Raw genomic sequence first — 14,682 nt, 5'->3', positions numbered from 1 at the left:
ACACTCATACACACATACATACACACATACACACTCATACATACACATACACACACTCATACACACATACATACACACATACACACTCATACATACACATACACACACTCATACATACATACACATACATACATACACATACACACATACATACACACATAAACATATACTTACACACATACACACACACACACCCCTTTACAACTCACATGTTGACCCATTCTCAGTTGGATCCTCATGTTACCCATTAGAAGGCTAAGATGGGCACACAAAACCTATTTATTTATTTCTGTTATCTATCTATCTATCTATCTATCTATCTATCTATCTATCTATCTATCTATCATATCCATCTATCTCTCCAGTGCTGGAGCTGAATCCAAGGCCTTCAAGTTGGCTAAAGCAAGCACTCTATTATTAGGTTAAATCTCTAACCCCTGAACCACACACACACACATACACACACACACACACAAATCTCCCCATTTAGATCAAAGGCACACTGGTCTAACAGGTCTTGCCATCCATTTGGGCTCCGCTGGCCTGATCTGGTGAGCTTGGTCTCTAGTGGCTGAAGCAGGACATCTTTACTCATCTAGGGGCTTGTCCCATTTATGTCTTCCAGAACAGGACAAATGTTTGAAAATTCATGTTCAGGAAAATGTCAGCACTGTATCCTGCCCAGGAAGTCAGAATATCTGCTTCTTGGTATCTGTTTGTCAAATGTAATTTGTTGCTTAGTTTGTAGTTTATTTTAATCAGTGCCCATTAAAAAGAGACCCTGTCAGCACTCAGAAGGCAGGGGCAGGTGGATCTCTGTGAGTTCGAGGCCGCTCTAGCCTACAGAGTAAATTCCAGGATAGGCTCCAAAAGCTACAGAGAAACTGTATAAGAGAGAGAGAGAGAGAGAGAGAGAGAGAGAGAGAGAGAGAGAGAGAGAGAGAGAGAGAGAGAGAGAAAAGAAAAACACATTTTGGAACTTTTAGAGTCTTGCAAATTCTTGCCTTGGTAATGAGAAAATGCTTCCCAAAGTAAAATCCCAAAGATAGCCTAAAAGAGCCCTTATTCAAGACAGCAGGGCCTGCCCTGAGGTGGGTGAGCCACACTAACCTGATACTATGCTAACTTTGGTTCAGTGCACAGTTTGTACTGGGAGAATGCGTCAGCGAAGCTATTAGTAAAGGCTGAAGACCCCTCCCAAGTCCTGGAGCAGGCTGGCTCTCTGGGCTAGAGGAATCTGTGAGTTCCAGGTTTGAGTGGGAGACCCTTCTCAATATAGAAGGTCTAGAGAAACCAAGAAAGGCGTGCAAGGTCAGCCTCTGGCACATGTGAGTGTGTATGTATACATGTGCACACACTCACTCACTCTCACACACTAACACTAATCTTAAGAAAAGAGAACCTTTCACACATGAGCCCACCTGCCCTCTGGCTATTTTCACATGTAAAACCTAGTATTTCTCAATATAACCAAGTTTTTTTTTTTCATCCTTCAGAAAATTAGGAAAAAAGCTTCCCCTGCCCCTTTCTTGTGAGGTGGGGGAGGCACTGTAAGATCTCATCACGAAGAAGTCTAATGTGCCCACACTTCTGTTCCCACTGCTAGCACTGGGCCAAGTGGTCCTTTGGCTTCCTGCCCCCCATCACACTATCACAAGTACCAGGTTTCTCTAAAGCATGCCTCGGTGACAGGTACAACTGGCACCCTGTGGAGGAGGTGGGCTGGGAGGACCCTGTAGCTAAGCAGCTCAGTGAGATGTAAGATGGTCTAGGGGGGCTTGTTCCTCACAGCGTAAATTTAGCCATCAGAGTCTAGATGTTCAGTCTTTGTTCTTCTGAAATCTCAAGCACACAGGGGTGGGAAGAAAGAGCCAGGGAGGAGGAAGAGTGAGTAGGGAAAGGGGCATTTAGCGCCTGGAGCAGTTTGGACCAGGGGTGGGGTAGGGTGGATAGACACAAGCTGAGAAAAGCGAGGATTAATCCGAGACATTTCTTGGGCTGGGCTCGGCATAGGTGAGGCCAGTGATCTTCTAAAGAGGCGGAAGGTATATTTCCTAAAGGACAATGGCTTTTATTTCTGTAGCTCAGCGTGGCATTGGCCAGATCTTCACAACTGGATTTTTTAAACACATGTATATGTGTGTCTGCATAAGGGTGTATGCATGTCCATGTGTGTTCGGGTGTGCAGAGGCCAGAAGATGAGGCTGGCTACCCTGAAGCTGGAGTTACAGGCAGTAGTGAGCAGCCTGGCAACGTGGGTGCTGGGAGCCACACCAGAATCTCCTTCAAGACTGAGCCTCTCTCCAGGACAGAGTGGAGTCCTCTGTCGGTTTCCAGGAAGACACAGGGAGAGAGGGGACTAACAAGGAAAGAAAGGTAGCAGGAATCTAGGTTATGGAGCCTAGAGAAGACCGTGCAGGTGTCCCGGAGAGCACTGTGGGAGCAGGACCAGCTGTCCTCTATCCCCCTGCAGGTGAGAAAGTGAGGAAATGAAGTGTCGGGGGTGGGGCCTTGTGAGACACAGAAAGAAGCTGCAGGTTATGGCGATTGGCTTGGCAGGGAGGGAAATTATGGGTCCTTGTTCTTGGGAGGTAGTTAAGCAGGGAGGGGGAGGTTTTCCTTCAGGCCCATGTGTGGATTGCAGTTTTCCACCAATTGGTTTTGCTCCTTTGTTCTGTTTTGTTATTTTCAAATACTAGCTGAAACCAGTCATGGGCCTCGAAGGAAGGCAAACATGTCTACCTTCAGCTTAGAGAGGGTCAGTCACTTCTCATCTTTCCTGGAACCTGTTCGTTCCCACCGCAGAGGTGGGAGGTGGGGGTGGAAGTGTGGGGTGTGGGAGTGGGGGTGTAAGGAGTGGGGGGTAGGGAGTGGGGGTGTTAGCTGTTGACGTGAGTTCTGATGAGAAGAAATACTACCACAAGGCGGCAATTAAAGTCTTCCCAAATACTCTGCCTGTCATTCCCTGTCTTTATTCCTAGCTGTGGCCAACCTCTACCAACCGCATTGTGGTTTCCTGCACCTTACGCTAACTTGACTTTGTGATGAACAGAATATACTCTGGCTCTGGCAATAGGGCTAAGAGAAGAGGGAGCAGTGGGAGAGGACAGGGAGACTAGCAGAGGACCAGAGACCTTTCTGGATCTTCCTGCCTCCCCCCGAGTGCGGCTGCTATTACCCAGTTCTGCAGTGCTGGGGATCAGACGCAAAGCTTCCTACCAATGGACTACATCCCCAGACCCCACCCCTATGTACTTTTATAAGGCCTAGTTCATTGTTAAAAAATTAGACTTAAAGCTCTCTAGTTAATTTTGCTGCCAGGCTTGTCATTTGAGCCAGGTATATCACTACCATTTCCCCTGGTAGATGCAGGGCAGACGGCTACTTCACGATGTTCCTAGAGGTGAGATGCTCAAACAAGAAACACCCATGAAAAGCCTTTCAAATACCAAAGCCCCATAAAAACGTCAGCTATTGCAGGCTGCTCCAAGGTGTAAGCAGAAAACAATGTACAGGCAGAAGGAGCAGTGTGTTTCACAGAGCAAAATAAAACGCAGAGAATTTGGCCCAGGACTGCCTGCTCCATCCCTCAGGCCTAATGGGCCGTTACTGAACCCACCATGCGGTCTAGGAACAGAAGCCAAGCACACACCTAAAAGCCCACTGAGTCGGGAAAGAGATTCAGCTAGGAGATTCTCTGCAGATGTCTGTGTTTCTAGAGGTTGGAGTTTCAGCAAAGTCCTCCCTCCCCACTACCACAGAAAGGAGGTCACCAAGCTAGAGAAAGGATTGAGCAGGTTTGGAGGCAGAGAGCCCCAGAAAGGTGGAGCTGGGTAGGAGCGAGCCTGCTGGCGCTGTGAAGACGGCAGGACCCCCTCTCGTCACAGAAAAGCCTCTTCCATTCTTTTCAAAATAGCCACTTTCCTGTCTGTCCCTGTGTATCTCCCACCCATGATCCCCATCCCTGCTCTTCCTCCCCTGCTCCTGAAGCCACTCTTCTTCCTGCTGGGGAGACTTGCCTTTCTGAAAAACTCACTAAGCCTTGCTGTCCTGAGGCTTGGCCTCTCTCTGCTGGGAACCACTGGAACCACTGGTCACGGCCCGTTTGCTCTCCATATGTGTGAAGTTCAAGGGAGCTACAGCTCTGCTGGCCACCGGCATTGCACCGGGGCCCAGGTCAACACTTGACATTGACCAATAGCTAAGAGTTTCACTGCGTGAGTGACAGGATGAGCGACTTGTAAACAAGCCAAGCAGAGATCTGCATCACTAATCAGAGTATCAGTATATATTAAACACACAGTAATAAGCTTATTCGCCAATTAGCAACACAAAGATGAAAGTGTTGGAGCCATATGTTCTTAGAGCTTATAATACAGAACAGGAAGAAGTAAGTAGACTAAAAATGTAGAGAACCACCAGTTGTCACATCAGTGCTCTGGCCCATATATGTATGTGTGTGTGCACGTATGCATGTGTGCATGTGTGTGTACATATACATATATATCTGCATTGAGGGCGAGACTTAGCAAAGAGGCCGATAAAGACAGCGCTTTGTAGGCGCAAGTAGACTTGTCCCCTCCTTAAATCTCACCAGGATGACAGGAAGAAGGAGAGGGGCTCCTAAAAAAGCAGAATCCCAGAAACCAAGACGACAGCAATAAAACACGGGGAGATGCTGAAGAGCTGGGGGACTTGGAGCTGATCACAGAGCCCAAACCTAGGCCATTAGTGGCAAAGACTGAGAAACAGTTCATTCACACCACAGAGGCTTCAAAAGCCCAGACAATGGAGACATGCAACACGGAAGGAAGGGAAGCTGCTCAAGGCCTGTACACAGTACAGTAGACCGAGCTGCTGTACGGGAAGCAATATGGCTCCCCTGAGTTCCCTCTGCTCCCCTACTAGGCTGGATTCTCTAAAGGGGGTGACAGTGAGGGTACCGGAAATGCCCAACCCTGGACACAGCTAAGAGCAAGGAGCCACACCTGGAGGGAGGAGCTGAGTGGACATCCATATGCTTCGGGGCCCGCTGACTCCAGTGCCCAGCCTCCCCAACCTCATGGCTACTACAGCAGAGTGGCCTTGGCCCCCTAGCCACAGCTCACACGTTTATTTCCCCCAGAACACGGTACGTTTTTGATTATCCACATTCGGGAGAAGTGTCAGCACCGTGCCCTGCCCAGGAAGTTTGAATGCTTCTTTTCCTGTGTTGCTATGTCAGCACTTCTTATTATTAACGCCCATTTAGGTTTCAAAACTACGAGACCTATACCCTGATGTGGGAAACAGGAAGGCCTGCTTCGTGGAAAACCTGATGAGTTCAGAGGAAAGATGCAGGGAGGCGACACTGGGGTTCGTCCATAAAACAGCCCTCGCTACACGCTTGAAGGAAGTGCCCTCAACAGAACCTCATTCTTCAGGACTCCTGGATGATTGTCAGATAGATAATGCAGGCATAAGGGAAGGACAGAACTTTAAAAAAAAAAAAAAAAAACAAAACAAAACAAAGGAAATTCAAAGTTCTTGGAATTTTAAAAATTTCCAGATAGTATCATAGGTTAACTGAAAGAGAGATGAGGAAGGATAGGGGACTATAGAGGTTCATCTCTCAAATAAAATGTAATAATATGTAATGTAATGTAATAATATGTAATGAGAGAAGACGGAAAACAGGGGCAGGGAAAGGAAGAGGAAAGGATGAGCAAGTGAACCAGGTAAGGGGACACATGCCTGTCACCGTAGTGCTCAGGCATCTGAGGCAGGAGGACAGCATGTTTGAGGCCACAGTGAGCTCAAGGCCAACCTATTGTGCACTGATATTTCCTATATCAATGCCCCCTCCCTCCCCCCCAAAAAAAACCAAAACAAAACAAGAAAGAAGACAGGAAGAGATGGAGAGGAGGAAGCCTAGAATGAAGGGCAGGCGTTCTTAGGCTGAAGCCCAATTAATTCCCAGCTCAAACTGTGAAAACACATCTAAATCAGGACAGTGTTATAAAGATGGTTCCAGAAAGGCAAGTCAGATCACACGAAGAATAAGAAATCCACAGCTCAATGGCCTCAAACCCCTCAGCAGCAATCTTTATAGAGCTAGAAGAAAATGAGGAGCACTTTCAAAATTCCAAAGGGGTTGTTTATAATCTAACAGTCTCTGCCATGTTCATCTATTAAGGGTTTCTATAAAATGAAGATATTTCAGACTCACGTCATAAAGGAAATATGCATTTCCATGCCCTCTATAGGCCAAGAAGAAGGAAGGTTTAGGATATATGGCATAGACATTAGCTAGGCCCAACTGACTTAAAAATTGTTTTTTTTTTTTTTTTAAGAGGTGTGGGGAGAGTGAGCGCATGTGCGTGTCAATAGCTGTGGGACATGGGTGCTGGGCACCCAACCCAGGTTCCCTGAAGAAACAGTCAGCACGCCTGAATGCTGAGCAGTCTCCAGCTATCTTCCCGTGGAGGAAGGTGAACGGCATGCCCAGATGTGTTAGGAGGTCATAACAGCTGGCAGTCAGTAGACGAATGGATGATAAATGTCTAGAAAACTAAACTAACAGGGGATGGATAGATGTAGGGAGGGAATGCTACTGATCCCTGGGAAAACTGAAACACAGGCAGAAGAAAAGAACTGTCACTAAATGGCTAAATCGCGGTTAGCGTGTGCGTGGTCATAACGACACACAGTGAATATGGATCTAACCAGACTTCAGTATGAATCTACCACAGTGTGAAAAGGGAAATGGATGATAATTGGGGTATCCGGGAAAAGTGGAAATAAACCCTCACTTTCTGAGTAGGATGTTGACAGAGAAGACCCCAAACCAAAAGCGGCAGTCAAATAACATGGTCTACTTGCTATTTAGAGATACCAGTTAGTATCCCAAAGAATCGGACAAGAATGAAAATAAATGTTACTCCAGAGGATGAGACAAAGAGTGAGGTAGTGAGGGTCTGGTCTGGCAGCAAGTTTTGCAGAAGTCTTTCTGGCGTCACACTGTACACGTACTATCTCCATGAGGCTAACCTCTAGAAAACAAGAGATGTAAGCACACTCTGACTTTGGGACCCGTGGCACCAGAGGTGAGAATCTTGGAGTAGAGCTGTCCATCTCCAGCCGTGTTCTCCTCTCGTCCTTCATGTCTAAACACAAGAAGGCTTTAAGGCAGAACTGAGGGAGCCCGAAAGAGCTATCTCGCTGTGCCTGGAGTTGCTATATGACAGTGGGAGCCCTGCCTTTCTCTTTTAGACCAAAACGATTTCAGGAACATAAGGAGTCACAGTTCAAATCTGTGACTTGGTTTGTGCTGTGGAAAACAGAAGCAGAGGGGAGTCCGTCCAAACGAAGCGTTGTTCTGGACACAGAGGTAGACGCAGCCCGAGCCCCCACATAGACCATATAAGGTCTGAGTTCCACAGTGGAGCTTCTTGTGGAAACTGAACAGGACTGAGTCAGTGTTTGGATTTGCCCATCTTTGCTTGCTCGCCGCGCCATCCTGACCATCCCTGTTTATCTAAATTCGCTGCTGGCTGACCCACGTCAGAAATTTACTGGGTTCTGAACTGAGCCCTCTTTGTGTTTGAGTAACACTAAGATTAATTACGAGCTGTGCATAAAATGCACTTGGGGCCACAACTTTGACTTAAAAGTACTTTTGGAGTGGAATCATAAGCAGTATCAGCGGAGTTTTAAGTCCCAAGGACAGTGTCTATAGGCCTTTTAGTTTCTGGGCTGGCATAAACAGAAATAAACATAAACTGTTTTCTGGAAGGGCTTTTGTTTGTCTTAAATCTATGTGCAAACTTTATTTTGTATTAACAATACTTGAAGCTCCCCTCTGAGGCTTTTGTTTGGATGGGAGGGGGTGAGGAACAACCACCTCTAAGTTCAATGAGGGGAAGCAGGACACAATACAATCAAGCTCTGCTCTCTGTTTATTGACTTGAGGCTTGGCTGTGGACACATCTGGAATTGCCAGAGGGGTTCCAGTGAGGTGCTTCCATAGCGAGTACCATTTGCTAGCCCTGCGCTATGCCTGGGCCCGGCTTCCTAGCCCGAGATGGACCGTGTGGGTTTCAGGATCAGCTCTGAGACCTAAGTCAGTCAGTGGCTGAGCAGACACACAGAAAACATCTGTGTGTGACCAGCCCCATATAAAATCCTCAGGACTACAGCCTTCTTGGAGTACTTCCAAGTTCATTCCCAGTAGACAAACACAGGGTGCCAAATGCCCCAGAACCTCCCTGTGCAGGAGGTTGGAAAAAGTTGCGAAGAGCTATTAGCTTGAGATCTAAGCACGTCAGTACTGCTGTGATAATAGCATTGGCTCCAAAATTCTTCTCTACCAAAAGCCGTTACTTCAGGGTTTTGTTTTCTTTCTTTCTGAACTTTTACATGGAGGAAAAGTCTTCAAATGATTCAGAGGCATTTATATAGTGCCCAGAACCATCCCACTTAGGGCTTCATTTTCCCTGACATGAAGCAGGTTGCTGGCTGGGAACAACAATTTTTGAGGACTCAATGCCCAGTTATTAAACACTAAGCTTCTGTCACTAGCTGGCTTTGGAGTTAGCCTGGCCAGGCACCGGGGGTTTGCTTCTCTGTGTTCCATAACCTAAAACACCTTCATCCAGGGCTATGGCATTTGAAGTGAAATTGCTGATGGAGAGTCAGAAATTTTAACAGAAGAGCTCTGTCATATATTTTTCTCAACATTTTGAGACTTTGTCTAGCAACTAACAGAAAACACAGGGGCTGAGGAGATAGCGCAGGGGATAAGCACCTGCTGCCCAAGTATGGGAGCTGGGGTTCAGGACCCCCAGAACTCATGTGAAACCCAGGTCAGGTTGGTGGCTAATTGTAATCTTAGCACTTGGGAAACAAAGAGAGGATCAGTGGGGCAAAGTGGTTATCTAGGCCAGCAATGCTGGCACCTCTAAATTCAATGAAGGACCATGCCTTAGTATATAAAGTGAGTGATGGGGAACCACCATGTGTGTGCATGCACACACACCTGCACACACACTCACACCCATGAGGACATTGATACACACATGCACAGACATGAAGAAAATTGAAAGATATGGTGACACCTGAGGCTCCCTCCAGTCATTCCCTTCCCTTCCGATAGTCTTTCTTCTGGTGAAGCTAGCTGAATTGACTCCAGCTGAGGAAGAGGCTACAGGAGTCAGTGGGTCCATTTGCCTCAGAACCATCAATCTAGCCAGTTTACCCAGGGTCACAGCACCAACTCCAAATCGCCAAACAAACATGACTTTAACATGTCTCCACATACAAGCCCTCCCTTCCTAATTATAGAAAAGCTATCAAAGAGCACGAGGAGGAAGTGGAGGGTCAGTCTCCTTCCCACTGGGCAAGGGAATCCCTGCCAGGCCTGTGTTCGGTGTTGGCTTCTAACAGGTTCAACCTTGGGGCTGGCTGGAGGGAAGATGGAAATCGGGAGGTGGGGATGGGAGGGCATAGCTTTAAAATTTGTGTCTCACTTTTCAGGCTTTTTACAAATAATAAAAAGGTATTTTGAAATCCTAACTTTGTAAACATAGGAGAAACTTGTTTATCAAAGATGTCACGAGTTAGAGGCCAGGGACCAAGGTTTAGGGCCACTGACGGGGACGCTGGTGGGCCTTGTTCAGTGCCCTGGAATCTGTGGTAATGAGTGACTGGCTTCTCTCGTCGCATCCTGGGTGTTGCTCAGATGATTCCAATATTTTTTTTTCTTTGGAGGGATGTTTTCTAATTAGTTCTATACAAGCTTTCTTTAAATCCTATGACAACACTGCTTTATTAGAAGCTGAATAGTCATTAACACTGTAACTGTGACTAACATAGGATAAACTGTAACTAACACAGGATAAACTAACATAGAATAAATTAACTAACATAGGATAAACTGTAACTGTAACTAACACAGGATAAACTGTAACTAACACAGGATAAATTGTAACTAACATAGGATAAACTGTAACTAATACAGGATAAACTGTAACTGTAACTAACACAGGATAAATTGTAACTAACATAGGATAAAGTGTAACTGTAACTAACACAGGATAAATTGTAACTAACATAGGAAGTTGCTTATTTCTCTTAGGTAATTGTAACTAACATAGGATAAACTGTAACTAATACAGGATAAACTGTAACTGTAACTAACACAGGATAAATTGTAACTAACACAGGATAAAGTGTAACTGTAACTAACACAGGATAAACTGTAACTAACATAGGATAAACTGTAACTAGCATATGATAACCATCCTTTTTCTAAGCATCATTTGGGACAAGTTATATTTTACATGACCTAACTTATACCAAATATATAAATATAGAATAATGAAGTGAATGTTCTTTCTTTTGCTTACTATTTTATTCATCCCTAAGATTGTGCACGTCTGTTATGTGGCAGGTGCCCAGATACAGGCCAGCTGAGAGAAAGCAGTCACACTCACCTGTGTGGGAATAGATGTACCACAAGGCCCCCGTCAGGAGTGCTCCGATAACAAAGGCAGCAAACGCAATGCCCATTACGGTTAGTGTGTCCAGACCATGGAAAATCTCTAAAAGGAGAACACCAGAAACACACATTCTGTATAAGTCAGTCTTACACACTTCCATTTTATTCTCGCTACAAGCATGACCATAAGCCTAGGTGCTGATAGAAATTCAGACACTGTGGTAAGGGTTCCACTGAGCTCCACAAGTTTGTTACTTGCAAATTTGCTGACAAAGGAAAAGATGGATCACTTGGATTTTTAAATATTCGGTTAGCAATTTATTCTGAGTAAAGACTTTTTAAATAAATGTTTTTAAATAAAACATTTAGGTTTATCTTACTTTATTTTATGATCTTTTGCTTGGGTGCAGGTATGTGTACCACACAGGTGCCTGTTGGATCTCCTATCCTAGATTGGGAGTTACGAATGGCTATAAGCCATCTTGTTGGTGCTGGGAATTGAACCTGGGTCCTCTGCAAGGGTGACAAGTGCTCTCAATCGCTGCGAAATTTCTCTAGCTCCCCGAAAAGTCTTTTTAAAAAATGAGACATAAATTTTCTGATACTTTCTATCTGTGGTCTCATTGTCTTGGTCTGAGAAGGTAACTTGAAAATTCACAGGTTAAGATTCTTAAGAAGGTCAAGTAATAGATGTGGTGGTGTATGTCCTTAATCCCAGTTCTGGGAGGCAGGGGTAGGTAGATTAATATGAGTTCAAGGCCAGCCTGGTCTGTATAGTGAGTTCCTGGCCAACTAATGCTACAGAGTGAGATCCTGTCTCAGGAGGTGGGAGAGGGGGGTGGGCGTGAACTTCATTATCAAAACCAGGCTCATTGTTTCTTAATTCACCAAGCACTTCCGAGCAATCGTGATCCACACAGTACACAGACATCATAGCCTTAGCATCTCTGCAGTACTTCGGTGAACACTTACAGAGTACGAAAGATGAAAGGGAGTGAGAAAAAAGGAAGAGAACAGAATACATTACTCTTGCGCATCAGAATGCTGCCCTGGCTTCACAGTAAGCCCCCATCTTAACCCTGAAGAACTGCCTCATTTTAAACAACCTGCTTTTGCTGCCCTCCAACCCCCATCTTTCCATGAAGAGAATTACTTCTCAGTGGGGTTGCCATGTCAGTTTTACGGTCAGCAAAATATATAAAAGAACTGATTGTCCCTCTACTTGGCGGAGATTTTTTTACATTTGCAACTGATTTCAGTTCACAGAAATCCGAGATTTCCTCCCACTGAGGAAGAACTGCCTTTGAGTTAGGACTAGCTTGTAAGGAAGTGTTTGGTAAAATAAAAATCTGTTTATCTATGCGTAAATTGAAGGTATAAGCTCTCTCCATGACCTAAACACAGCTTCTTCTCTCTATCCCATTCAGAAGCAAGGCTAGCTGGTCATTCTAGAAGTGAAATCGCTTTGTTTTCCAACTCACACGACGCAAAAGATTCAATTATATGCCAATGTGAGCCTAAGCCAGCCAGGCACTCCAGAGGTCTCTCTGTTAGGTAACTCCCTATGCGAGGAGTCAAGAAGAACCTCACTCCCCCAGCTATGTCTGCTGTTGTGGTCATTACCTTCTGGGAAACTGAGGGTGGCTCCAACCACCACAGGTAGGAGTAACACAGAGAGAGCTATTACGACAGATGAGCAGTCCTGGGCAGGAGCTGGGAACTTGGGAGAGCCTGGTAGGAGTCAGAATGACAGACCAGCCATCAGCCCCCAAACATAAACTAGTCCATGGGACAGATGAAAAGGCAACAAGCCTTCTTATGCCTATGAATGCAAGGACAGATTGATGGTAACTTTCTTTTTGGTAAAAACATCCTGAAATTCCAAAGGTAGAGATGTCATTTACAAAAATCGGCCCAACGAGTATGAAAGAATGTGTCTACACCATGTCTGTTACCGAGTGTGTGGTGCTCCTGTTTCATAATCTCCTGGAAATAAGTCACTTAGGACATTCATGGGGCTTTGTAGAAAAGCATTAACAAGAACAACTTGTATCCAGCACTGGGGAAGTAGAGGCAGGTGGATCTCTGAGTTTGAGGCCAGCCTGGTCTACAGAGTGAGTTCCAGGACAGCCAGGTCGATACAGAGAAACCCTGTCTCAAAAAAGAAAACAAAACAAAAAAGAAAAAAGAAAGAAAGAAGGATGTTGTGTACATCTTGGGGTCAGCCCTGGAAACCAGCCCCTGGAGTCAACACAGATTCTCCTCACAGGGATACAAGAACAAAAAGAACTCTGGGTGGGCGGCTAGAAGGCAGGGGGGAGCCCGGCTTCACTGCCAATGATAACTCATTCAAATATATACAAAATGATAGTGATCTACATGACGCCCAACATTCTGTACCAAAGACACTGAATTCTCATTCTCTTCCTTGCCCTCTCCGGCTCTTCCCACCTTAAGTGTGTGGTGCTGTTTCCTTAGCACTACCTCTCTGAGCAAGGAATCACCCTGGGAACTCAAAGCAAACACTCTTCCAGCACAAGAGGAAAAAGCATGAAAATAATTAACTTGGTAGTGTGAAGTTGTAGCCTTCACACTCAGGCTGCCCGTGTCAGTGGGTCAACAAGTCAGGATTTTAATATGGCAAAGGGCCAGGCGGTGGTGGCGCACGCCTTTAATCCCAGCACTCGGGAGGCAGAGGCAGGCGGATCTCTGTGAGTTTGAGGCCAGCCTGGTCTACAAGAGCTAGTTCCAGGACAGGCACCAAAAAAAAGCTATGGAGAAACCCTGTCTCGAAAAATCCAAATATATATATATATATATATATATATATATATATATATATATATGGCAAAGGCAGAGACCACAGAACAAGGACAGAGAGGGTGAAGGGCAGAGAGAAGGGGGAAAAGTGAGAAAAGGAAAGAGGGAAGGGGAAGAGGGAAGGAGGCAGAGCTGTCTTATCAGTTCAGCTTGGCAAGGTTTTCACGACCAACACATTCTTAGAAAAGCCCAGAGGCATTGTTTGAAAATAGTTGCATAAAGACTTACGTGGAGGGGGAGGAACTGGACTGGACTCCTTAGTTTTAGTGTCTGGAACGTTTTCTGAAACAAAAGCATAAGTCACAATGCACTCCATTTACGCAAGGGATCATCAGACTCTCAGCAGAAGGGCATTTTTCTAAGTGTTAATAAATACGTGTGTGTGTGTGTGTGTGTGAGCGTGTGTGTATGTGTACTACTAGAGGCCAGAAGAGAGTGTTGGATCCCTGGAGCTGGAGTGGTTGTGAGTCACCTGACTTGGGTGCTGGGAACTGAACTCTGGGCCTCTGGAAGAGCAGGCACCACTCTTACCTGCTGAGCCTTCTCTCTAGCCCAAGCTAATAAATACTTTGTGAAACCACCGCTAAAGTTCCTCTTAATGTATCAAAGGCACGTCTCAGAAATTCCAGGCATTGTATTCTGCTAGGGACCAATTACAGAGGCTCTGCAATTTGAAGTTGAAGGCAAGCAGCTCGATTTAAAGACTTCGTATCTGACAGAGTGTGCATGTATTCATTCATCTTTCTAGTTACTGTTCAATACCTCCAAACACCAGGCTTTTCCAATACGTTCACAAAACTGTTCCCCCCTTGAAATATTTTTTTAAGAATTTACAGCTTTTCGCCAGGCATAGTAGCACAAGTCTAAATCCTAGCACTTGGGAGGCAGAGGCAGACGGATCTCTGTGAGTTCGAGGCCGAGTCTGGTCTGGTTTACATAGTGACCAGGGTCTCAGGACAGCCAGAGCCACACAGTGAGACCCTGTTGGGGAAAATCTATGGCTTTTGTAACATCATTTCTTATCTCCTTAACCACAGGGTTTAGTTCTGCTCTGGCATTACCAGACCCTCCCTCTTCCTATCAAACTACAAATGTTCTCTCCTGCACAACTCCCCCAAAGGGAATTCTCCAGAGTCCCGCTAGTGACTAACTACCCTTTGTGTACAGAGAAAAACAAATCCAGTCAGTTTAGCATGAAACATAGCTTCTCCCCTCCCTCCCCCTTCCCAGGTCCTTCACTCGCGAATGCTGGTGGCTCCTCCCTATTTAATGTTCTTCTGGCTCCTTTCAGTCCCCAGTTTCGTCACACTTTCTAAGCCAATTTCTGTTTCGCTGGCCCTGGTTCTATCCTTCAGGGCTGACCTCTCCCATGATTCTCACTCCAC

General features: G+C 45.6%; 1 protein-coding gene across 2 annotated transcripts in view; it reads right to left on the bottom strand.

Moving 5' to 3' along the window:
• The window catches only part of Tgfbr3 (transforming growth factor beta receptor 3), a 176,791-nt gene that overhangs the window by 3,646 nt on the left and 158,463 nt on the right, over positions 1-14,682 (bottom strand). For both annotated transcript variants that reach the window (XM_057772958.1, XM_057772959.1), the window contains 2 exons: positions 13,526-13,579; positions 10,473-10,580 (listed from right to left, as the gene is read on the bottom strand). In XM_057772958.1, the coding sequence (XP_057628941.1) occupies positions 10,473-10,580; positions 13,526-13,579 (162 nt within the window). The remainder of the gene's footprint in view (positions 1-10,472; positions 10,581-13,525; positions 13,580-14,682) is intronic.

The sequence above is a fragment of the Chionomys nivalis genome, chromosome 6 (assembly GCF_950005125.1).
Source record: "Chionomys nivalis chromosome 6, mChiNiv1.1, whole genome shotgun sequence".
In the NCBI taxonomy this organism is placed as follows: domain Eukaryota; kingdom Metazoa; phylum Chordata; class Mammalia; order Rodentia; family Cricetidae; genus Chionomys; species Chionomys nivalis.
The sequence above is the reverse complement of the archived record's forward strand: the minus strand, read 5'-3'. Positions and strand labels throughout refer to the sequence as shown.